At 38.7% G+C, this 27,016-nt stretch overlaps 1 protein-coding gene across 10 annotated transcripts in view; it reads right to left on the bottom strand.

Annotated features, from left to right (window-relative positions):
- Positions 1–27,016, bottom strand: part of LOC132778465 (poly(rC)-binding protein 3-like) — a 226,123-nt gene that overhangs the window by 26,057 nt on the left and 173,050 nt on the right. For all 10 annotated transcript variants that reach the window (XM_060781454.2, XM_060781448.2, XM_060781450.2 and 7 more), the window contains 6 exons: positions 19,312–19,453; positions 15,924–15,947; positions 15,778–15,810; positions 12,259–12,375; positions 8,528–8,659; positions 3,037–3,165 (listed from right to left, as the gene is read on the bottom strand). In XM_060781454.2, coding sequence (XP_060637437.2) covers positions 3,037–3,165; positions 8,528–8,659; positions 12,259–12,375; positions 15,778–15,810; positions 15,924–15,947; positions 19,312–19,389 — 513 coding nt within the window. In that variant the 5' untranslated portion in view covers positions 19,390–19,453. The remainder of the gene's footprint in view (positions 1–3,036; positions 3,166–8,527; positions 8,660–12,258; positions 12,376–15,777; positions 15,811–15,923; positions 15,948–19,311; positions 19,454–27,016) is intronic.

Here is a 27,016-nt window from a genome sequence, read left to right as displayed (position 1 = left end):
TTGCTCTTTCTAAAGATAGCAGCTCAGAGCTGGGGCAGAGAATATCTCAGGATTTCTCTGCCATTGGGAGAGGCTCTATTACTTCATCCCCAAACTAACCTTGAGCTTAGATTGTTTTATTATGTACTGATGTTTTTAATTAATTGTTGAATTGTTTGTATTTGTATTGCTTGTGAATTGCCTTGGGCATCTAATTGTGCCCCCACTGTAAGCCGCCCTGAGTCCCCCTCGGGGTGAGAAGGGCAGGGTATAAGTAAATGAAATAAATAAATAAATAAATAAATAAAGACCTGCTCTTTCTAAAAATAGCAGCTCAGGGTTAGGGTAAAGAATCCCAGGATTTTTCTACTGTTGAGGAAAGTTAACTCAGCAGCAGAAGAAAAAAGGAAGGAAGGAACATCTATATAATTTCACAAGTTGACTGTTTGTGTTTGTAACTTCAACAAGCTGTGCCAAATCTGTCAAGGACTTTGAGAAATAAATGTTCTGTTTGATGTTCAAATCTGGAGTGGTCTCAGTTGCTGAGAATCCTAAGCTTCTAAGTAAGGCACCCACAGTTCACCCGGATAAGGAGAGAAGCACATCTTAGTTTTAATTTTATAGTGTCTGGGTGTGACGGCACACAGAATGCATAGATATTATTATATAAGATCTACAATATATGATCAAAATTTCCCTTTTACTAATGGTGGGCTTTGGTGAGTTGAATTTCATATTCCCTTTGAAACATTTCTCTACAAAGTGCTTTGGAAGGTTATTAGGAATAGCTTTTCTGAAATGAAACCTAAGAGCCAAACCAGATATTATGTCATGCACATAATTAACCACTGTGTGAAGGTTTTTTTTTTTTTTAAAAAAAAACGAATATGTAAATACTTTCATTCTAATTTGGATGCAGATTTTGGGAGAGAGAAGTTTAATTCTTTGCCCCTCTCGATGCAATTCAGCTGCAGACTAAATACCACATCAGATGCAGTCTTCTCTCGCTCCTTCTACCATATGTGGTGGACTTGTAAAAAAGCAGTAAAGTTTTGGAGGGTAATTCATGAAGAGACACAAAAGATTTTAAAAAGAACATTCATAAGAAAACCGGAGTATTATTTGTTAGGTTTTACAGATTTAGATCTACAACTAACGGAACAAGAGGATAAACTTTTTACTTATATGACGACTGCCGCTAGAATTGTTTTTGCTAGAGAATGGGAGAATGACTCAGTACCACCCGTACAGGAATGGGTGGAAAAAATCAGAGAAATAAAGGACATGGATGAATTGACTTTTTTGTTGAAGAAAAATACAGGTATGATACTAAGAAGAACGAACTGGGATAATCTCCATGAATATCTGGACAATTTGGGAAAATAAGAAACAAGAGAGACAATTTCTTTTTGAACTTATTTTTGAATAATAATAAGATATGATCCAAGAAGATGGAATGGAAGTCATTTTTTGTTTGTTTTTCTTTTTTCTTTTTTGTGTTTTTTGTAGTTAATTTTTTGGGGTCATTTGGGATTTTAATATACCTTTTTGCTTCTCCTTTTTTCTCCCCCCCCCCCCCTACATTTCCTCACTTTCCTATACTTTATTGTTCTCACTCTTTTGTTGTAATCTATATAAAAATTAATAAAATTCTAATTGACAGATGCAGTCTTCTCTCCATTTTTTCTGTGCTGCCAAAATAGAGCACTACGGTGGCCATCGCATGACGCAAGAGCACTTCTGGTAGTTGCCCATGGGATTCCATTGCAGTAGCACAGAGAAATGGAGGAAAGATTGTGCTTTCAGAAGTTGGTTGCTACCCAACTTCCAAGGGAAGAAACCTGAGAGAAGACAGGTAGAAGTGGGAAAAGGATGTGGGATGGATGTCATTCCTAAACACAGGTATGGTACCTGGCAGTAGGGATGAAAGAAAATGATTCCCTCTGCTTTCCTCCAGTTTCATGTGATAAGATCCTAAGCCCACCCTGCTTGCTAATGATTTTAAATGATATAATTCCAACAAATAATTATGAGATACATAAAAGTACAATTAATCTCAATCCAGAAATTGGAATCTCAATCCAGAAATAGAAACCATTTAAATCTGTAGTAGATACCTTGCTAATATTACTGAGAGCAAGTGGAACTACACATGGTGAAGATAAAGACCTATTCTGGATTAAGACTGGTGGCTATGCTTTTATGTTATCTTTCTATGATTAGCGGTTTCTAGTGCTGTAAAAAATACAACATGCTTGTGACAAAAAAGAAGCCATGCTTCCTGACAATTTTAAGTCCCAGGACATTTTTTTCTGTCAGAAGCCACTGGTCAATATGATTTTCACAAAATACTTATATTGCTAGGCTATATGTGGTTGCCAGGAAACCTCCTCCTTCTATTGTATCATAATTGTTTGGTGATTTTCAGACCACTCACCCAATATGCCAGATCAGTCATATTTTAGCATTTTGCAATTGGCATAAGTATTCACCTTGTGATAGGCTCGCCCTGGGATTGCGCAAGTTAGAAATGACATGAGCCTATGGAACACACTCCCAAATGAGGTAAGATCCGCTCCCTTCCTCCTGGCTTTTAGAAAAAAAATAAAATCATGGTTTTGGGACCAGGCCTTCGGGCAGTAGAAGTAAATGTATGTCGCATTTTGGAAAGACAATGACTGGAACGGCAATTCGACGGACGAGGCTGTTTTATTGTTTTAATGATTGTTTTATTGCTCATGGATGTATTGTTTAATTTGATTTATGTCTAATTGTAGTGTATAATTGTAATTGTTTGTACTGGCATTGCATTTTTGCTGTTACTTATGTAAACCGCTTTGAGTCCCCCTCGGGGTGAGAAAAGTGGTATACAAATACTGTAAATAAATATATAACAATTAAGAATGCAAATAAAATAGTGATTGTTAAAACTAAAATATCAAGGTGATTCCTTCCAGAGTGCAGGCCGCCTCATCCAATGTCAGGGAATCTGAGAGACAACCTGTAACCAACCTTGATCATCGTATTATTTGGCAATAATCTGAAAATATTTCTTACCTCAAGCATGACCACGCAGATTTGTTTTACACACTGAATAATAGCATCAGGAGTGCCCGATATGGTCACAGCACGTTCTGTGGAGTTTGGTAACATATCTCCTGCTACTTGTACTTGGGCCCCTGTCGACTGAAAGACAAAGAAAGGTGTTACAATACATATAAATTCCATTGCATAATTCAGACTGCTTACTGACTACATCAAGATATAGGAACTCACAAAATAGTATGCATTGTATTGCATAATAGTATGCATTGTAATTTGCACTGTGATAAAAAGTACCATATTTACAAGTCAAATAGATGTGATCTAGCTCAAATAAACTAATTATGGAATCTAAAGCTGCAAGTCACCGCAAGGCTGAGAAAGGCAGGCTACAAATGCCGTAAATAAATAAAGCAAAATTACATTAGGCTACATCTAGAACTTTAAAAAGATAACATTGTTTCTTTCTACTTAGATTTTTCCCAAGCTCTTGTAATTTGGGGACACATAGAGGGGAGATGTGACTCTCCATCAGTGTATTTCATAGGATTCAACCATGGAAAATATTTAGGATGGCAGTTAGTTTGATGGATGATGAATGGAGGCTCCTTCTTTGGAAGCTTTTAAACAGAGGCTGAATCTGTCGGGGTGCTTTGAATGCAATTTTCCTGCTTCTTGGCAGGGGGTTGGACTGGATGGCCCATGAGGTCTCTTCCAACTTTATGATTCTATGATTAGTTGTGGTTATGTTGTTTTTTACTTTGTGATGTTTTGTGATGTTACCTGGGAACCGCTCTGCGTCCCCTCAGGGAGATGGAGCGGTATATAAATAAAGATGATGATGATGATTATTATTATTAGGTGCTTTTCATCTCAAGAACAGACAAGCATCCCGAGCTCTGAGGATCACCAGGGAAGGAATTCCACTGGAGCATTGCAACGCACCCAAATACCTGGGAGTCACTCTGGACCGTGCTCTTACTTACAAGAAGCACTGCCTGAACATCATGCAAAAATTGGGTGCTAGAAACAATATCATACGAAAGCTGACTGGCACAGTGAAGACATCTGCCCTTGCACTATGCTACGCTGCTGCTGAGTACGCATGCCCAGTGTGGAACACATCTCGCCACACTAAAACAGTGGATGTGGCTCTTAATGAGACATGCCGCATTATCACGGGGTGTCTGCGCCCTACACCACTGGAGAAATTACACTGCTTAGCCGGTATCGCACCACCTGACATCCGCCGGGAAGTAGCAGCCAATAGTGAAAGGACCAAGGCAGAGACATCTCCAGCTCATCCCCTGTTTGGGTGTCAACCAGCACGTCAATGACTTAAATCTAGAAATAGTTTTCTAAGATCTATACAGATACTCGCTGGAACACCTCAGCAAGCGAGAGTCCAAAAGTGGCAGGCTCAAACCCAGAACCTCAATCAATGGCTGATACCAAATGAGAGACTCCCCCCTGGGCACACAGAAGACTGGGTGACTTGAAGGTGCTGAACAGACTGCGCTCTGGCACCATGAGATGAAGAGCCAACCTCAAGAAATGGGGCCACAAAGTGGAATCCACGACATGCAAGTGTGGAGAAGAGCAAACCACTGACCACCTGCTGCAATGCACCCTGAATCCTGCTACATGCACAATAGAGGACCTTCTTGCAGCAACACCAGAAGCACTCCAAGTGGCCAGATACTGGTCAAAGGACATTTAATCAACTACTATTTAATCAAATACAAATTTTGTATTTTGTCTGTTTGTTTGTTTTGTTCTGTTAGAAATGTAATACAATTGACTGGTTGCCCTGACATGACAAATAAATAAATAAATAAATAAATAATTTATACCCTGCTTTTTCTCTCTTTAAAAGAGATTCAAAGAGGCTTTCAATGAAATTGGAAGACTCAGATCTTGATATAATCAACAGTTTTTAATGTTATAAACAGCTTACTTATTTAATCAATTTCTATCATTTCATTATTGAGTAATCCATAACACCGTTTTCAAACAAGAATAATTTCTTAGTAGTGACCGATGCATCTGAATGCAGCAAGCTGCAATTAATACAAGCCATTGCTATTTTCTTCCACTTAATGTCCTTGCAAACAAAGAGACGATATGGGAGGGAGAAATCTTTGTCATATAATCTCGCAAAATTATAAGAGCCCTGGTACTGATGGCACATTATGTTCAATAGTACAAACAACATTTATTACTGTGCTTTCAAAATTCTTTATGAAGCTATTATGTGTGAAATAATCGCATGAAATTTTGTTAATAATTTATATATTCAGTTTTCCTGGAAGTTTAAAGGTAGAAAATAGACACCCTACACAGTCTACATCATTCAGTTTTTACCTCTCATGCCTGTTTTAACTGGAAAAGTTGCTCGCTGAGAACAAGTTGTCTAGCCATGAAATCAGTGATAAGAGTGCAGACTTCTCTATCTTCTCTCGCCATTGATTGCATGGTGGGCATTTAATTCTGTCATCAAACTTCCTTAGTGAGACTCTGCCTGGAAGCTGTTTGATTGGAAATGCAGCAGTGGAATTCAAGCAGAAAGGGAGGTGATGGCAAATCAATTCATGGAACAGGAAATTAAAAACCGTGCTGATTCAAATTGGGGTTGTGAACACTGGACAGCAATACAATTTCAGTGTGATATATTAAGGTAGGTGTGGCATTAATGGGGTGAATCCAGGGCAGCCCTGAAGCTGAATAATCTGAATTGCAGTTGGACTATTTTAGTGGTGTACACCATTGTTTCTTAAACTGTGGGTCCCTATCCCAAATGGGGTCAGTGGTTCCCAACCTGTGGTCCGTGGACCACCAGTGGTCCAAAAGAATAAAATTATGGTCTGCGGCCTCTCTGTTACTATACTGTTGCCTCAAAACCACGCGGTAATGAGAACGGCAGGTCTTGAAAAACCCTCTTACAGTGCAGAGTCAACAGGGATGTTGGAAGGGAAGAGGCTGACTACCCACAAAAGATTATTACTACGACATCAGCTCTTGATGATCAAATATGGTTTTCGGTGGGTGAGCAGATAGTGACTACTGGATGGCATATGTTCTGTATCAGAAACTAGAGCTGATGTGGTCTATCCAATGGAATTTTCTGAATCAGCACCCAAAATAACTAAACCAAATCTAAAATTGACCAGAAAAATGATTCAGAAACCGTTTGGTATTAATGTTGGGAAGTGGTGCCTGATCAAAGTGGTCCCTGATCAAGGGGTCCCTGGTCAAAGTGGTTCCTGGTCAAAGTGGTCCCCGATCAAGATGTTTCTAGTCAAGTGGTCTTTGGTCAAAGTAGTCCCTGGTTAAAAAAAAATTGGGAACCACTGCATTAGCTCAATGGTGGGGTTGCGAAAATATTGGTAACAGGAAAAGGTTTCTGAACTCTATGTAGACATTTAACAAAACTGTTACCAACAATGAGGAATGAGGGATTAGAGGACATCCAAACCCAAATTGGGAAACAAGTCAGCCAGGAATGCCTGGCTGCTCTAAACGAGTTCAAGTCCCCAGGGCCAGAACAACTACACCCAAGAATATTGAAGGAACTAGCGGAAGTCATTTCAGAACCATTGGCAATCATCTTTGAGTTCTTGGAGAACAGGAGAAGTTCCAGCAGATTGGAGGAGGGCCAATGCAATCCCTATCTTCAAGAAGGGAAAAAGGGACAACCCAAACAATTACTGTCTGGTCAGCCTCATGTCAATACCAGGCAAGCTTAAAGAGCTGGGCATGTTTAGCCTGAAGAAGAGAAGGCTGAGAGGAGACATGATAGCCATTTACAAAACTTAAGAGGAAGTCATAGGAGGAGGGACCAAGATTGTTTTCTGCTGCCCTGGAGACTAGGACGCGGAACAATGGCTTCAAACTACAAGAAAGGAGACTTCCTGACTATGTTCAGCAGTAGAACTCTCTGCCTCGGAATGTGGTGGAGGCTTCTTCTTTGGAGGCTTTTAAACAGAGGATGGATGGCCATCTGTCGGGAGTCCTTTGAATGCAATTTTCCTGCTTCTTGACAGGGGGTTGGACTGAATGGCCCACAAGATCTCTTCCAACTCTATGATTCTATGATTCTATGTGCAATGACTAATGTGAACTCTGCAGAAAATGCTTCAGTTGTAATTCATAAAAAGGAAAATGAGCCTGTTCTGTAATAATAATAATCTTTATTTCTATCCTGCCCCATCTCCCTGAAAGGATAAACAATATATACAAAATATATACAAAATAACTGATAAGTTAATAAAGGGAATCAAAACCCAAAATACACAAATTAAACATGCTTGCTCTTCAAAAACAACTTCATTGTTGGAAAGAGGTGGAAGTCTGTTGGTGCAAGGCTGGGTGAATAATTCCAAAGCCACAGGAGCATGCTTCCATTTGGGCAACATGTGAGTTGTGAACTGTATTGTCTTTGAGAAGGCAGAAATCTTTGGTGAGCATGCCATGCCTCTTGGTTTTGATGGCCTCCCACAATTTCTGCAGCAGTGAAGCATACTATGTCTCAATTATCATGGTACCTTTTGCTAGGAAATCCATCAATGTATGGTCCCAAAATACTGTGAGCATGATCTTGCCTACCGAAAGTTGGGCACGTGCCTCCTTTGGAGGCAGTGAGTCATGATGCTTCCAATTCATCAACTGAACTTTAGTCTCAGGATCATAGTGATCCAGCTTTTATCCTGTGTGATCATTCTGTTGAAAAAGTCTTCTTGGTTTCCATGGCACATCATCAACAGAGCCTGAAAACATTTGACTTTCAGAGCCTGAAAACATTTGACCTGCTTCTGGAAAGGTGTAAGCAGCCAGGGAATCAAGCAAGATGATACCTTATGCATGTGAAGATGGTCTTGGGTGATTTTTTCCCCCACAAACTCCACACTAATCTTGATATTTTGGGCTAGGTGGAGAATGGCGATGTGGCGATTTTCCAAAATTGCAACCTCCACTTGCTGGATGGTGTGTTCATCAAAAGCAGAGAAAGGTCGCCCTGGAATTGGAGCTGTTTGCACCAAAGTTCAATCACATTTGAATTGGCAATGCTAGTTGTTGACTACATTATATGATGGAGAATCATCACCAGAAGCCTCTTTCATCTCATCAATCATCTCCTTTGGTGCATGGCCTTTCAAGGAAAGGAACTTGACTGCCTTGCATTCCACTGGGTTCATTATCAAACCTCACACTACTACAGCACCTGTAAAATCAAGACCATTATCAGATCTGAGCTGTAAATTGGCACGTAACCTATAGAGACTTATATCATTACTCATGTGCAGTTTCAACATCATGTGATAAACAGAAATGGGTCAGGGGAAATCCCCTCGTATTTATACATAAGGGTATGCTTCTTCTTTCCTGTTCTTGTTCTGACTCTATACTTGCTTGCTTGGAAACATTTTTAAAACTTTTTAAAATGTAGAATCCTTGAAAGTCAGTGCACACTGAAGAAAGCAACTTTCACTTTGATCTAGTGGCTTACCTCTCTGATTTCTTTAATTTTGGATCCTCCTTTGCCTATAAGGGACCCACACTGGCTTGCAGGAATCACAAGTCTCAGTGTTACAGGTGGCTTGCTTGTCACTGTGCTGTTTGTCATTGAAGCATTGATATCCTGTAACAACAATATTATCAAGAATTACGTAAGGATTTATTATTGTATCTGAAACTTAAGAGAATGTATCAAAATACTGTACTTCTGCTTAGAGAATTTCTTTGAAAAACTATGGTTTCTCTACATATTCTGTATGGCGTTGACATAATCCAATACAGATTCTTCTTGTGAAGGACAGACAGTTGTTTTGAAGAGCAGCAAGAGACTCTCCATCTCTCATGAAAGAGGTCCAAGTAGACAAACAAAGTCTCCTTCCATTTTCATTATTATTATTATTATTATTATTATTATTATTATTATTATTTGTCGTGTCAGGAGTGACTTGAGAAATTGCAAGTCGCTTCTGGTGTGAGAGAATTGGCTGTCTGCAAGGACGTTGCCCAGGGGATGCCCGGATGATTTGATGTTTTTATCATCCTTGTGGGAGGCTTCTCTCATGTCCCTGCATGAGGAGCTGGAGTTGATAGAGGGAGCTCATCCGTCTCTCTCCGAATTCGAACCTGCGACCTTCAGTCCTGCAGGCACAGGAGTTTAAACCACTGCACCACCGGGGCATTATGACTCTGAACTTATATTTAATGCTCCTACTCACAACCAACAAGTCAGATCAGAAAGGCTATTGTAGGAAAGAGTAGGAAGCTATTAGGACTTCAAATGCCATTATGTATCTATTAGGATGTGACAATTCACAGGCAGTAAAAGATTGCCTTGTTTGCTTGTTCAGAATAACTCAATGTTTTTTCATCCCAAACTTATATATCTACTTTTTGTACCTACTGCAGGACTGAATCATTTAAATCTTTAGCCTTAATTTTATGACTGTACAACTTTTTGTGGAATGATAAAATAACAAGGGCCACTCCCAGGAAGTTTGGCATTTTTCAGTGTGTGATTCCCTCTGTTTTTCAGAAGATCTACAGGTTGGATGTGGCTAAAGTGCAAGAAGTATAGGTCACAGAGTGAATGTGGTTGAAAATGTCATGACTCCTTTGAGGTCATGTCATAAAAGTCAACATGAAACATACAAGGTTTAGAGGAGACCATTTGCCCAAAACATTTGTCTATGACAATCATGGAACAAGGAAGCAATAAAAGACTGTTTATATCTAAGATGGATGAGTTTGAGAGATAAAACATTTCTTTACATTAAAATGATTGATGAACCAATGAACAATTCAGATTCCCCCCCCCCCCCCCGCCGAGTTCTTCATGCAAGGTGTTTTATGATAATTGCTCAGTTCTGATAATGAATGCTATGTGTGGGTTGTCTCTGTTGTTAGTTAACAAATAAAGTACTATTTGTAAGCCAGTGAAACTTTTTCTTTCAAACAAACATTCTACCTTGAATCCCAAGAGATATCAGCAAGGACTCTTCATTTATTATGCAGCAATGAGGTTAGCAAAAAATATCCTCTTATGCATACTAAACTTACCAATTAGCAAAATGATTCTAAATTGTGTGGAACTTGAAAGGGACCTCATCAGATAGAGTGGGGGGCGGACGGACGGGGACATGGGACAAGTGGGGGCAAGTGGAGGTAGCTGTCTTATCCCAATCCCTCCCATCTTTTGGGATGGCCAGTCATCCCATGTACTTACTGCACCTTTCCTCCACTTTCAGATGCTTAGAGTCAGGTAACACCTAACTCCTGAAGATGGCTGCTAGTCTCCATTTCCATGCACTTAGGAAACAGAGCCCCAAGGAGTCCCATCAGAAGTGTCCTTACATCATATGATGACCTCCATGAGTCTGCATTTTCTAAGTGCATGGAAATGGAGCCTAGTGGTTATCTGATGAGGTCCAAGATCACACCCAGAAAGACCAGAGGTGGAACCACTAGTTACCTGCTTTGACAAATTTGCGGTGCACTTTAAGGAGAAAATTGCTTGTATTCACCTAGAACCTGATGCTACAGATATTAAAGTGTCTGTGAAAGGATCCAATCCAGTGCACAAACTGGTCAGGTTTGGGACAATTCATTCCAATTCTTCTGGGTTGATGTGTTAGACAAGACAGAGGAATCAGTCTAGTTTCAGGCCAAGGTATGATATTCAGGACAATCTGAGTTCAGGCCAAGGTGTGTCACTGGAGACCTGCTAAAATTTGGCCTTTATAATAACATACAATCCAAAAGGTGTCTGTCTGGCAGCAGAAGCATAGCTTATTACAGCTTTCTCCTCAACAAAAAATCTAGCCCCTCTATGATATTTTCCTGCCTTCACCAAAATTCTAAGGAGTCCCCGGTGGTGCAGTGCAACCCCTGTGCCGGCAGGACTGAAGGTCGCAGGTTTAAATCCGGGAGAGGCAGATGAGCTCCCTCTATCAGCCCAGCTTCTCATATGGGGACATGAGAGAAGCCTCCCACAAGGATGATAAAAACTAGGGCTGGGCAACCACGGAAAAATTTGTTTCTAAACTCGATTCGTTTTTAGGGGTTTTTGCGTTTCTTTTTTTAAAAGAATTCCGAATTTTTTCTTTAAAAAAGTTCGATATTTACGAAATTTCGGAAATTACGAAACAATTTCGAAACAATAACGAATCGATTCGTTAATGGCGGACGCGACCACGCAATACGCTAAAAAACCCTCCAAATGGGACAGGGGGAACTTCTGAAGCTTCCCTCTCCCTCTGTTGTTGACTGTTGGTGTGATAATTTATTTTTTTATCACTGATAAAACAAACAACAACTATAAAACTTGCACCAGACATACGGAAATAATAATGGATTAATAACGAAACAATTTTGAAACAATTACGAAACAATTACGAAATAAATTTTAAAAATTCGTTTCGATTTTTAGTTGCTCCTGAATGGTTCAATATCGGATCGTAAGCCACTTTAAATACGAATTATTAACGAATTACGAAATTAACGAACGAAACCACCCAGCCCGAATAAAAACATCAAATCATCTGGGCGTTCCCTGGGCAACGTCCTTGCAGACGGTCAATTCTCTCACACCAGAAGCGACTTGCAGTTTCTCAAGTCGCTCCTGACACGACAAAAAAACAAAACAAAAACAAAAACTAAAAACTAAATAACTTAATATTTAAATACACTGAATATTTAAATACACAATTTATTCATCCAAAAAAGATCAAATGTGAATTTGTGAAGAATTTCAGTGTTTCGCTCTCTACAATATTAGAACGTTGGAGACTGAAGGAAATATTGCTTGAGAACAATAATACTGTTTGAGCCACAAGACAGCTGTATTAATTGAAATTTTAAAAATGAATGTGAATCACTTTGAACACAAGTATTTTTAGCAAATAAAAAAGAGTATGCACTGCTGGCAAAAAAAAACCTGTTTCTCTTTCTGAGCCACATGGTATCTAAATTAGATGCGATATGGAGTTATTCTTTTCAGTTCAAATCAAAAACAATAATTAAATATAAGCAAACAATACTAGAGGTAACTGATTTCTCCAAGGAGTATATCAGTTCTTTCTAGTAATCCCCTATTTCCCTCCAGTACAAATGATACAGTGTCTTCAACTATGTTCTTTAAAGGCATAAAACAATGCCTGCATTTCAAAAAACATGAGAAAATAAAATATTTTTAGCATAGCGTCTTGGGAATTCCCATGTACTTACTTCTTCAAATTTTAGTGCAATCATAGAAAAAGCCTTGAAAATGGCATCTGTTGGGCCTGTTATCGTCACAATTCTTTCTGGACAGGAGCCTTCTGAGATGTTAATTCGAGCACCACTCTGTAAAAACAAGGCAGTCAAGAGTCTAGCTTGTCATCACAAACATAGATCTGTGGGGTAGGAGCATTACCTGAACAAAAAAAAAATCCTAAGTAAAAAGAAAGGTCAAATATAACCACTGTGTTATTCGGATAAAGATAAACTCTTTTCTAAATCTATCTTTTAAATGGTACTGTACTGAACAAAAATAGCCAGCTTTGTGTATAGGTGCATATGTTGACCTAGGACTTTGAGACAATAGATTTGAAATCCCTGCTTGGCCATGGAAATCCACTGGTGAACTTGGGAAAGTCACTTCATCTTAAAAGAAGATAACCGCAAATGCCTGAACAGTGGGTTGTTGTAGGTTTTTTGGGCTGTATGGCCATATTCTAGAAGCATTCTCTCCTGATGTTTCACCTGCATCTATGGCAGGCATCCTCAGGGTTGTGAGGCTTGTTGGAAACTAGGAAAATTGGGTTTATATATCTGTGGAAAGTCCAGGGTGGGAGAAAGAACTCTTGCCTGTTGCAGCTAAGTGTGAATGTTTCAATTGGCCACCTTGATTAGCATTTGATGGCCTGACAGTTTTAGGTGTGGCTTGTTACTACCTGGGGGAATTCTTTGTTGAGAGATGATTAGCTGTTCCTGATGGTTTTTTGTCTGGAGTTCCCCCGTGTTTAAGTGTTGTTCTTTATTTACTGTTATAATTTTAGAGTTCTTTTATACTGGTAGCCAGGTTTTGTTTACTTTCATGGTTTCCTCCTTTCTGTTGAAATTGTCCACATGCTTGTGGATTTTTTGTGTAGTCTGATATGGTAGTTGTTAGGGTGGTCCAGCCTTTCTGTGTTCTCAAATAATATGCTATGTCCAGGTTGGTTCATCAGGTGCTCTGCTATGGCTGACTTCTCTGGTTGAATTGGTATGCAGTGCCTTTCATGTTCCTTGATTCTTGTTTGGGAAATGCTGCGTTTGGCGGTCCCTATGTAGACTTGTCCACAGATGCATGGTATGTGGTAGACTTCTGCAGAGGTGAGAGGATCCCTCTTGTCCTTTACTGTTCATTGTAAAATGTAATAGAGTGCAGCTTAGAGGACGTTGACTCAGTAACCCTTTTGTTGGATTTTCTTAGTTGGAGCAATGGCTTTTTCACACACCCTGTCAGGAGCCAATGGATTTGCCACAATTTGTGGTGAATATATGAACCTTTGTGCTGAGGAATGTTAGACTATGGTCAAACATTCAAAGCACTACACCACACTGGCTCTCTGGCCTGACAAATCTATACTAATTAAAATAACACACTGTGTGTATAAACCAGCAAACTTTGTTTTATAATAATAATAATAATAATAATAATAATAATAATACTTTATTTATACCCCGCCACCATCTCCCCAAGGGACTCGGAGTGGCTTACATGAGGCCAACCCCAACAACACATCAATAAAAACAAAAAGCAATAAACAAAAACAATAAATACAATGCAATTAATATAAATCACATGTAAACAATAACCAATAAACAACAACACACAAGGATTTAAAAACCTATGGCTGGGCCAAAGGTAATAGTTTAAAATTTTAAAAAATAAATAAATGCTGGGCATGAACAAGGTAGGATATATCTGGTATAGGGTTTTAAAAGAAATGAGGGAGCGCAGTCCATCCTAAACCAATAGTAAAGTGCATTCTGAGGACAGATTGCTGGGAATTTTCCTTATTCTGGGCACACTGGAACAGCCACATTTTCAGGCTCCTCCTAAAGACTGCCAATGTTGGGGCATGCCTGATGTCCTTGAGAAGTGAGTTTCAGAGTCAGGGGGCCACCACCGAGAAGGCCCTCTCCCTTGTCCCCACCAATCGTGTTTTGGGACTCTCAGTACACAAGCATCAAAGGGACTACACAATAACAAAATTCTACCTGCCGTTCGCTATACTAAAAGGAAGATTTTTGAAAATTGGCTTTTATTTCTTCCTTTAACATTTTAATTTTTTCCTCATAATTGTCTTGCAGTCATCACGTTTTGTTCACTGTAAAATTTAATAGAGTGCAGCTTAGAGGACGTTGACTAGCGACCCATCTTCTTCTATACTGTCTCTGGCAACATAGTATTAGGAAACCCTTTATTGAATCTGTCTTAATTAAATTATCAGGATGTTCAAATTCCTTTTATCTTTCCTTCTTCTCTGATGGAAATGCTTGCATTACATTTAATGTAAATTTTGCGCAGCTGCGTGTGCTATTCCACAAACCTGTATACATTTCAGCAACCTCTACCACCTGGTGGTATGATCTGTTTTATTCTTTGCCTTGTCCATTTATTTTAATTCGTCTTATTGTATGTTTTGTATAGGGCTGGCCATAGACCGTAATGAAGACTAGTTGGTTGTGCATAAAAGTGTAATTTCAGAGTAGTTTATTTGGAAGCAAGCACTTTAGATCCATTGTTAATTGCTGTGCAATTTTGGCCCAAAGTGAGCTTTGAGGGAAATATTTGCACAGAGCTGTAGCAGTAGAGATTGCAGCCAGATACTAATATAATTCAGTGCTCCTTCATTCAAAGCCAAATCAAATGAAAAACTTACAGACAGCACACCAGAGTAACAGGGAGATGAGATCCTTTCTTTTGGATGTCATTTTTAATGAAAAGAATGACAATTTTAGATTTGGGAATTAAATTATGCCAGCTCCTATTCTCTTAACTGGATAAATTTGCCCATATGCAAATGTATTAGTTTTGTGAGGAAATATTTTTATATTTTTAAAACTAATGATTCAGAAAGCATTGACATGGGTAAGTCATATTGCTTTGAGAAACAATTAATTCAATGCAAAGAAAGCCTCATTTTATGTTTTCAGAATTATTTAACAAATTTGTCTTTCACTTCCTCCACAAAACAAAGAATTAGCCAATTTTCCCATTTTTAAGATATATTTATTATTATAGTATTCAAAGAGAAAAAGACATTTTGGCCTGTATAGCATAATAAAGACATGTGAAATTAACTGGGAAGAAGAAATTTCTAGCACTAGCATTTGTGGTCATAGTGCCCATGAACGCATATGCTACAAATGTATTCTTTCCAGTTAGTCTCAAAAGTGTTACTGCAGCCCTGTAAAGTAGGTTAGATTGAATAGAAGTAATCCAGTGAACTGTTGGGCTGAGAGGGGATTTGAATTTAGACCATCCATGTCTGAAAATCTAACATGATACTGACATGACTGTAATTTCACAGAAAATTATTCTTTATGCTTCATTGCAAGTACTCCTGTGTAGCCACTTGGTGGAAGCAATGATTCACACATGGAAGTGTACCCTAGCCTCTCCACTATCAGTCATATATTTTCTGAAATACTGAGGAATTTTAGTCCAAAACACTAAGGAATTTCAGTCAACAGTGATCTGTATTTACATCTCACCTCCTCCCTCATCTTCTTAACAGTTTCACCTTTCTGTAAAACAAACAGGAAATATTTTTTAGCTCACACTGATTAGTGAATCCATAAACATTGACTTAACCAGGTTGACTCAAATTAATTTACCCTTGAGAAAATGGGTTACTGACCTTTCCGATGATGCTGCCAACCTCCTGAAACAAAACAAAATGCAAATAAATGCAAGAAAGAAAGAAAAAGACATAATCTACATAATCTGAGGCATGTGTGAATGTTGCAATTGACCACCTTGATTAGCACTGAAGGGCCTTGCTGCTTCAAAGCCTGGCTGCTTCCTGCCTGGGGGAATCCTTTGTTGGGAGATGTTAGCCGGCCCTGATTGTTTCCTGTCTGGAATTCCCCAGTTTTCTGAATGCTGTTCATTTTTTACTGTCCTAATTTTAGAGTTTTTAAATACTGGTAGCCAAATTTTGTTTATTTTCATGGTTTCTGTTGAAATTGTCCTTTGAATTGCAAGGACATTCAATGCTAATTAAGGTGGCCAATTGCAACATTCACACTTGCCTCGAACAGACAAGAGTTATTTCTCCTTCCCTGGACATTCCACAGATAATATATATACATCCCACTTGCCTCAACTCCAACAGTCCTCTGAGGATGCGTGCCACAGATGCAGGCAAGATGTCAGGAGAGAAACCTCACTTGTTTAGTTTCCAACAGACCTCACAACCTCTGAGGATGCCTGCCATAGATGTGGGTGAAACGTCAGGAGATAATGCTTCTGGAACATGGCCATACAGCCCGGAAAACTCACAGCAACCCTGTGATTCTAGCCATGAAAGTATTTGACAACACAATAATAACAATAATACAGATAGTTCCTGACTTTAAAACATCCAACTTACAAATGACTAATAGTTAAGAATACAACACGAAGTGAGAGACATCTACCCCTAGGAAGGGAAATTCACTTCTGAAAGAGCTATCATGGGGAAAGGTGTCTCCACTAAGCTTTATCACCGATCCTTGCTTCCACAACAAGCCACATTTTCAAAATCCAATTATCACCAGGACAGAAAGTAAGATGACATCTTCTGAACAGGAGCACAGACAGCAAAACAAACTAACTCTTGTATTCATCCTTCCTTATGTTATGCTATCCAGAGATAGGATGGTGTTACACTTTTAAAATCTACCTGTTCCAGCTTACAAACAAATATAACTTAAGAACAAGCCATCGGAACCTATCTTGTTCGTAACTTGGGGACGGCCTGTAGTAGTAGTAGTAGTAGGAGCAGCAGCGGTAGTGTGAAGTCTCGGCCTGTTTATTTCCAAGTTGGACTGTTCCATTTTGCCAAGTTTAGGGGAGAAGCTTAGGTTCCCCCTAGAGTCTGAGCTCAGTTGGTGCAGCCCATTCTGACTTTTTATTCCTTTCTTTGTTGGTCTTAGCTTGTTGACAGTTGCCAGATAGTGTCTGGTCTGGCCTAGCAATTTGGACAGGCCATCCTAATCACGTATTTGTCATAGAATAGTTGTATTTGCCATAGAATAGATAGTATTTGCCTTAAAGTTTATAATATACGTTCCATAGATAGTTGTATTTGCCACGTTTCATAGATAATATGTATTTGCCTTATAGATAGTTCATAGATAATATATGTAATAAAGGATAGATAATATTTGTCATGGATAGATAGTTACATCATCCCCCATAGTGTATAGTTATATTTACCTCATAAAAATAGTAATTTGTTACCTCAGAGTTATATTATCATAATCAATTCTCACCTTTGTTCATTGTTTTTATTCACCTTAATTATTTAGTAAACAATTGTTAAACTTAATCTTGTTTATAGAGTTTTATTTTGGGGGAATTATAGTAATTAGGGCATACCGATGGTCACTGGGAAAATAGCCAGACACATTTAGGTTTCTCATTAGATCTTCCTGGTGTGCCATCATAGGTAGTATTAATAATGCCTAACCAGTTAATATTTGAAATCACTGGCTTCTCCTGGAGACAGGAAAAGCATTCAGGAATAATTTCCATAGTGCACTAGTTTTTGTCCATTCACCACAGGATAGATGGGAATTATTCTAACATCTAGTATAACCTGTTTCTTTGCTGAAGTAAGGAAGAACTGGTTAAATTATGTATGGCAGATTTTTGCAGATTTATCTTGCCACTGATAAAAGGCAGCCGCTCAAAGTACAGCGGCCACTTAATTCTTTTATATATTGACAGCATTTGTGACCTCCTTCTTTCTACTGAAGGGCCAGCAATTCTGTCCCCCTCCCCTTTATTTTCATTATCTTTATTGAAGTGTGCTTTATATAAAAAAATTGGGAAGATGGGGATCTGCCTCAAGAAGATAATAAAGATAATAGCACACATTTTTCTGCTAGTGAAAGAATGTGCACCTCCTAAAATTTTCAATTACTCAGTACTTTCAATAAGCATCTCATTAAAAAGAAAGGCTACACTTTAGTTAATGATAAAAGCCAGACCGCACAGGGATTCTCACATCTAATTCAAGTGATGGATTAGGCAACAAATGGTCTTGGTGCCAGATCAGCAATATTGAGGCAGTGGGCTTTATCACTATGCAGGGAGTCCTTTTGCAAAGTGATTGCTTTGCTTTAATGTCATAACATACTCGGCTCTGTGACAAAGAGCACAGCACTTGCAAAGCGAGTAACTGAAATATCAAAACACTGAAGTGTCAAACATCCAAATAATCAGTAAATCTAAATCTAAATCATATCTAAATTAGCAATAGGTGCATATGCCTTTGCTAAATTTATGTGACAAGATACTTGTATTAACATATTATAATTTAACAAGTGAATTTTAGCCTAATAGCTAAGAGCCTGAGCTATTAATCAGGAGACCATTTCTGCCAGGGACTCACCCAAAGACCTTAAGAAAACCACTATCGCTGACTCAGATAAACATATTGACTGACCCTATGGAGAGGTATAACCCTAAAATAAGAGAGATTAGGAAAATAGCAAGAATGCCTTGGAGCACCATAAAGCTGAATGCAAACATTATGGAATAATATTTCATAGATTACAGCCCTCTCTACTGTCCCTAAATCTTTTTTTAAAATATGTTTATTAAAGTTTTGCTTACATATATTTAAAAGCGAAAGAGGATTGGAAGGATATAGGGTAGTGCAGTTGGGCGGGGTTGGGTAGGAAGGTGTGATAGGATAGGTTAAAGATGTGTTGGAGAGTGGGGGAAGAAAGCAAACAATCAAAGAGAAAAGAGAGAGGAGAGAAAATAAAAAAATAAAAAATGATAATAAAAGGAAAATAAAAATGAATAGATATAGATTCTATTTGTTGACTTCCACCTTCATCTTAATTTTCGCACTAGTGTAGTAGTTTTGTTTACAGTTGGTCACTTCTCTATTAGGTTGTTCAATTCTCTTTAAACAATGTTAAAGTGCCCGTTCCCATGACTTGGCAATGTGAAATAAAATATAATTGTGCCTAACGTATAACTCACTCCCCCACCCCTCACCCCTGTTACTTCTATAAGAGCCAAATTACCTTTCCATGCATAAGAAGGCGTATAGTGAGTGTGACGTTGAGGCCGCCTTCTGTCACCTTCGTATCTTTTGTGTTCATTCTTCAACAATATCTGAAATTGGCGGGAACAGCTTTTCAGAGCACTCTCTTCAATTCACTCAACCTTAAACAAAGAGGGAAAATACCATTCAGAAGCCAAGTTTTATGCAGAACTGAATCAAATTTTATTTCCTACAAATTATTTAATGGCTAGCATTTTTGTATAATTATTACAAATGACGCTAAAATAGGTGCCAGTCTCAATTTCACTTCTGATATTCAGTTCAGTTTAGCTTTGGTCCTGCTAGTATCCCAGTGGAAGGTAGCCACTTGATCCACTTCGCAAAGGGGAAATTATTGACTGAAGCCAGATCTTATGTGCTTCCCAGTTAATAATATAAGAACCACAAGAAAGGATAGCAAGGAAACTCCAACGTGTGCCTTAGGTTATTCCATATGGTTTTACACTCAAGGCACATCTACACTGACCATTTGGGACAGGTATAAAATGCACATGGGTTGATCCTGATTAATCTAGAGAAAGCAATTTAATGTGGCTGCACCCTAGTTTGCAATCCAGGCTGGAATTGCATTTTTAGCACTGGTTCCACCCCACCATTATGTTTTTGTGTTGAACTGGCTTCAGTATGATGAGATGTTTTGCATTACTGTGTTTAAATTGTCATCTAGACATACGCATTAGCACATGTAAATAACTTGTTCTACAATTCCACATTGCCTACTTTCTATTCTTTGGTGAAGCACTTTTTCATTTTCTCTCTCTTCATTTTTTTGTGATTATTGTGAAAGTGACTGTAACGGAAAAGTTAATTATTATGGAGTTTTATTGTCATATTTATTATGGTTGATAATATGGTAGGAGCAGTTAAAAGTGAGTTACATCTGATTGGCTGGGGTTTACCATGGATATGTAGCCCTTTGCAGTTTTTTTTGTCATGTCAGGAGCAACCTGAGAAACTGCTAGTAGCTTCTGGTGTGAGAGAATTGGCCATCTGCAAGGACGTTGCCCAGGGGACGCCCGGATGATTTGATGTTTTATCATCCTTGTGGGAGGCTTCTATCATGTCCCCGCATGAGGAGCTGGAGCTGATAGAGGGAGCTCATCCACCTCTCTCCGGATTCAAACCTGCGACCTGTCGGTCTTCAGTTCTGCCGGCACAGGGGTTTAACCCCTCTGCGCCACCGGGGGCTCCGCCCTTTGCAGTAGAAATGTATCCATTGTAGAGTGGCCAAGAAGAAAAGAGGCAGAGCTAGAGAAAAATAGAGGGAAACATTTTAACAAGTAGCTAGTCTCTAGCCTTGAGCTGGAGGGAAGAGGACCTGTTTATAAGGTATAGGTTCCATTGTTGTATTTAAGTAAAGAAAAGGCCAATATAAGTCAAAAGTATCAGTTAAATAGAACGGAAAGATATAGATTCCTGTGGGAATAGGTTTTTAGTCAAAGTATTGATTGAAAAGAGTGAATAAAAGTCTTGAGATAGCCAGCCAGGGGGCTGAGGAGAAAAATATTTTAAATTGGAAGAAACGGGCCTAACAGAGAGAAACAAGTTAACTGTTTGAATGTTATCCAATAACAATTTGATGTATTTCAAAGAAGTGAAAGATATTTGCAAGAATATCTAAGTAGAAGAAGGTACTTTGTAACCGATAAACTTATGCGCCAAAGAATTCATGAATAAACATTTTCTTGTTTCAACATACATATTGGAGTTTTGTGTTAAATATCAAAGCTACACGGCTGGAAGTCGGTTTGTGGTTACATTGAAGAAACCTGAGCGAAGGATTGGAATCTATACATTAACTCCAGGTTTGGATAATAAATAAAGGCAATATACACAAACATATAAAGATCACATCTTGTATAAAACACATAATAATAAAGGCGCCAAAGAGATAGAAAAAATGTGTTCCAAGAAAAAACTACAAGTCATTGAATTTCCCCCTGTGCCAGCCTCACTGCCGCACAAGGACATATGGATATATATGTCCTCCTTCTCTATGTTATGTCACACATATATTAACAGGTGACAGCATTACGTTTATGGTTATATACAGTATATCTGTTTTGTGTGTAAAGGGTTCGGTTATGTTTACAGTGACAAACCTTTTATTCCCACCACACTCCATATTTGTGGCAGCTTCTGGGAAAAGCACATATTGCAAGGATGCTAAAACTAATAGAAAGGGAAACAGGGTGCATCTACATTGTAGAATTAATGCAGTTTGACAGCCTTACAAGGCCTTTAGCCTTCTTTGCCTTAACAAACTGCAATTCCTAGGATTCCATTGCATTGTGCCATGTCAGTTAAAGTGGTGTCACACTGTAGAATCAGGCTGCAATACTTTCTCATTTGGATGAGAAACTTTTTTTTGTTTTGTTTTGGGAATAATGAATATCACAAAATGACAAATAATTTTTGGCAATGCAAAAACAAAGAGGAGGAGAAGCAGCAGCAACAACAAATATGCATCCACACAAAAGTGGAAATTACTAGGCATAGAAAATATAAAGAAAGAAAGGGAAACAGCAATACTATCCCTTTATTTTTTGGCTTGTTTTCGTCTGGCCTTAATAATCTCTGAATGGTCAGACAATTTAAAGTTTAAGATAACAGCAAATATGACCCCCCAGTTTTGGGGAGCTAAATTTGTGATATGGCCTAGGACACATTTGGAGTTATAATCTAAATTTCTAGTCCTTACAACTACACAATGTAGATCAGTAAAATTATTCATATATCACATGTGGGTCCAGTCTGAGAAATAAAGTTGAAAAAGATGTAATATATTTCAGGCAAACACAGGTTCCTTAAAGTTATGTTCAGCTAAGCGCAATGGAGATTATGGTATCTCAGTGGAGAATGGTTTGTTAGAAGGCTTGCTCAACCCTTTTCTTGTGGCAGAACTTGCCAAACTTTTCATGTTGGTGACTCAACTTTTTAGACCTGCATTGTTCAGTTTTAAAAGCAAACCAGAGATCAAACCAACCCCTTATAAGAGATACTGTCGGAACCCAGATGCCTTAAAGAGCTAGACTCAGGAATATGTCCAAAAGAATAGTTTATTAATACAAAGGAAAAGAGACTCAGAGACACTTGCTTCAGTGTCTCTGGTCAAAACTCAAAGGTAGCAGCAATTCTTAGCTTGAAAAGCAAACTAAAACAATAATCCGGATTATCCAGGAAAAAGATCCGGAATAATCTGAAGTACTTCCAAAATCCCGTAAAATCACACAGCAAACGAAGAACGATCAAACAAAGAGCCGTGTAGAAAGAGCCGTAGTCAAAAGAAGCCCGAAGTCGAAGAAAGCCAAGTCCAAAGTCCACGAGGCAGCAGCGTCGTTGTCAATAGCAGTCCGAAGTCAAGGAAAGGGGAAATCTGCACTCACGAGAATCCAAGCCGAGTTGTAACACGAAGGTAAACAGCAACCTGCAGATCCAGGACGCAAGCCAACACAAAAGCGGCAGCAACAAGACCCATCCCTCCAACTTTTCCACCTCTTGTCAAGACTTAGCTCTCCCCAAGATTCCACAGTATCTCCTGATTGCCAATCCCCACCAGCAGAAAACACCGCAAACATGTCACTAGACATTGGTTGAGCACACACATCCTGAATCTTTTGCACCTTGGTCCAATCCAGTGATTCATCCTCATCCCCATAACTCCCAGACCCATCATTCCCAGAGAAACCCATGAAATCTTCCTCTTCTGTAAGCAGTAAGTATATCCCGAATCTTCTTCCTCTGTTGCTCCTCATCCGATTCCTGCTCCCAAGTAACCCTCTTAGTTCCCCTATTCACATCCACTGTATCTCCTTCCTCCTCCTCACTCATTTCACTCTCAGAAAACCCTTCGAAGGAATCTTCATCAGTGGGTGACATAAGTATCTCCCGGATCCTCTTCCTCTATTGTTCCTCATCTAACTCTTGGGCACTCTTTTTCCTTCTTCTGACACTCTTACTACCAGTTGCAGTGTTGCTAACAGACTCTACTACAACAGATATGGACACATACATAAACTGTAATAACAAAATGTGTGGTGCCACAGCATATCTCATGAAAACCTTTCAATTATATGGTCAGTGTGTAGACCCATATAATGCAGTTCAATGCAGTTCAAAATACATCATTTGGCAGTGTAAATCCAGCATAAATTAGGGGAAACAAAACTTTTATCACCACATGGGTGATAAATTATTATACCAGTTCTCTCTCTCTTTTATTAAAATGCATTTCCTCTATGTCTGTTTGTCTCTGGCTGAATCTACACTGCCATATAATGCTCTTTCAGAATGCAGATTAAATGCATTGATCTGAATTATATGAGTCTGTACTGCCATATAATCCAGTTCAATCCAGTTAATCTGCATTTTGAAACTGCATTATATGGCAGTGTAGATCCAGCCTCTCTCACACACAAACGTATGTGTCCATTTTCTCCGCTCGTGTGCGTCACTGTTCTATTGCACTTTCCCTGTTAGTAGACCTTTTATCTTACAAAGTCTACAACTTTTTCACTGTTCAGTGTGAAACAGGCCCCAGTGAGAGGAGATAGAGAGACTTATACTATCTTTAGGTTCTAGAAATTGCCTGGCTTTTCTCCAGTTTTGTCAGATATCCTTTATTATCTTTCAGTATTTTAAGTATTTGTGTTCCCAAACAGAATAACTAGATAAGGACTTGCAGAGGTCATTGAATACGGAGGTGCAATCCAATGCTTGTTTTCTTTCATATGTTCCTTGCTGTTTGGTGCTCTGAAATCTGACAAGCCCCATTTCAAAGCCACTGCTCATATAATAATAGGACAGAGTAGCCTTTGATACAATTCTTTTCCAAGAACAAAAGCTTCTCTTGGCAAGACTATAAACTGTTGTAGGTTACCCATGTGTTTCTAGCCAAGCATGATTAATAACACAATAATCTGTTCATCACCCATGGTATGGATTCTTTCAACTATAATGTCAGCATTATGGGCTCAGAAGTCTCCATGATTTTAAAAGGGACTCTTATATTATATTGGAATGATGATGATGTAATCTTTTTTCTTTTCTTTCTTTCTTTTTTGCATCCTGTGATTTTTGTTCTATAACTTTGTTCTGCAAACCTTGCAGTAGACACTTACTACCCTCAGGACTTTTTTGCCAGGCTCTTTCGACATCTGCTTCTGAAAATGTCTTCATTTGCAATGACATGGAGAATAACCAGGGACCGATTTATTCAGATAAATTAGGAAAGAGTCTGGAAGAGGGATACATACAGCCAAAAGTGATGGCTGCAAGAAAACATGGAACAAGAGGAATTTATCTGAAGAGGTTCAAAGGCTGTCAAAAAGTACTGAAAATATCTTCCGATGGATGATGCAAGATGCAGGAACATGAATAATTTATTGAATTCTCTTTAATAACCAAGCACAAACTGCAGAAGTGATACATGCATCCTGCTGCAAAAGGTTTGCTTTGAGTAGATTCAAGTCACAAACAAGCTTGATCAATTCGGTTTTTGTTCTAGTTGCAAGTATTGTTTTACTGCCTAATTAATTTGGGAGATATAATTTTAATCAATAGATGTGTGAATAAAAAACACATTGAGCTTCTTAAGAAATATCTTGATTTTGGTGTATTATAAAACAAAATACGGCAGCAAGGGTGGCTTTCCTAGTTAAAGTAACTGCTGGCTTTTATTTAATAAACTGCAACCATCTAGCATAAGGGTGTCAAACACATTTTCACTCACAAGCCTTATGGTTGCCTTCAAAGGGTGACTGAATTCATGGATGGAAAATCAATGGATACAGAGGGCCAATGATAATTTTTACATGGTTATTAATGCCTTTTAGTCCCCCCCCCCCCCCCAATTTGGGTCCCTAGATGTTACTGAATGATAACTCTCATCACTTTTGATTATCCACCATGTGAACTGGGGATAATGGCAGTTGCAGCCCAACAGCACTTGTGGCTCTGAGGTTGCGGAAAGGTTAAAGGACATTGTCAAGTCAGATATCATATCCATAAGCTTTGTATCTAAATTCAATAAACAGAACAAACTATAGCCTTCCAGATGTTACTGTATCACAATTCCCATCAGCTCTCATCATGAAGTCCAAAGATGAGGAATACAGGAGTTGTCCTACATCTGGAGGCCCACCATATAAAATAATAATAATAATAATAATAATAATAATAAAATTTATTTATGGTTTGTTGTAGGTTTTTCCGGGCTATATGGCCATGTTCTGGAGGCAATTTTTCTCCTGATGTTTCGCCTGCATCTATGGCAAGCATCCTCAGAGGTAGTGAGGTCTGAAACTTTATTTATACCCCGCCACCATCTTCCCGATGGGGACTCGGAGCGGCTTACATGAGGCCAAGCCCAAACGACAATTATAATAAAGAAAAACCAAAACACAAACCGAAAACGCAAACAATAAACAAAACATCATCGTTACATAAAACATATGAATACATAACAATATAAAAATTACAGTATGCACAGGCACAGTAACAATGGGCGGGCTACATGTAATGATTAAAAGACAAACTGATTAAAACTAATTAAAAGCTCAGGCGAGATAAAAGAGAGAAGCAGGTAATTTACGGAGGAGGGCTCATTATAGCGGGAGTTGTGGAATCAAGCTTTCCCATGAAGGGGGGGGGGACATATACTCCACTGACAGAACTTTGAGGCTGAGCAATCATGTGGGATTATATACCTACTCGTCAAAGGCGCAGCAGAAGAGCCAGGTTTTTAAAGTTCTTTTAAAAAATTTCTAGGGAAGGGGTTTTCCTCATTTCTCCAGGCAGTGAGTTCCAGAGTTGGGGAGCCACAGCGGAAAAGGCTCTCGCCCTTGTACTCAGTAGGCGGGCTTGAGAAAGTGGCAGGGGTGAGAGAATGGCCTCCCCGGAAGATTGGAGGGTCCGAGATGGAGGGAGATACGGTCACAAAGGTAGGCGGGTCCCAAACCATTTAGGGCTTTATAGGTGATAACCTGCACATTGAATGGGGGGAAATAAACGGCAGCTAGTGGAGCTCCTTAAACAGGGAAGTATGTAATCCAAAATCTGGAGGGCCATATAAAATGACATGGTGGGCTGGATTCTGCAAACAGGCCTTGTGTTGGACACATGTGTTCTAGCATATCAGTATTTTAAATGATATTTGCTAATGTGCTCAGTTTAAATTGAAGATTTTGCTAAAAGGCAGCTGAATAATGCTAGACAATTATTTTCTTAGTTGTCTTTTATTTCATATCTCTTTTAATAGAATTTGCAACACTATAATTTAAAATGCTAGACATTTAAGAAAAAGCAATAGATGTAATTAGTATTGTGTGCATAAGCCTAAATTTAAAGATCCTGCTTGATTATCAGCTAGACATTGATTTCTGGCTGCATTGCTTTAGTGTACAGTTTGATTATGGATTACTTTAATAAAGTAATTCATATAATCTGTTCTGTTTAGTTTAATATATTACTTTTAAAATATCATCTCAAAACATACATTGGAATATGGATTCATGGCATTTGAAGCACTGTTTATAGCTTTACTTAAACCTAGGACCTCTTCACACAGCCTTTGAGACTGTGCTATTTCGCAGGCAGTCACCTGCAAAAGGGAAGGCATGCAAGGTACCTCATGGTGCCCCGCAGACCTTCTCCCCTCCTCATTA

Source organism: Anolis sagrei, chromosome 6, assembly GCF_037176765.1.
Source record: "Anolis sagrei isolate rAnoSag1 chromosome 6, rAnoSag1.mat, whole genome shotgun sequence".
In the NCBI taxonomy this organism is placed as follows: Eukaryota; Metazoa; Chordata; class Lepidosauria; order Squamata; family Dactyloidae; genus Anolis; species Anolis sagrei.
Note: the sequence above shows the minus strand (reverse complement) of the source record. Positions and strands in the feature narration are given on the sequence as shown.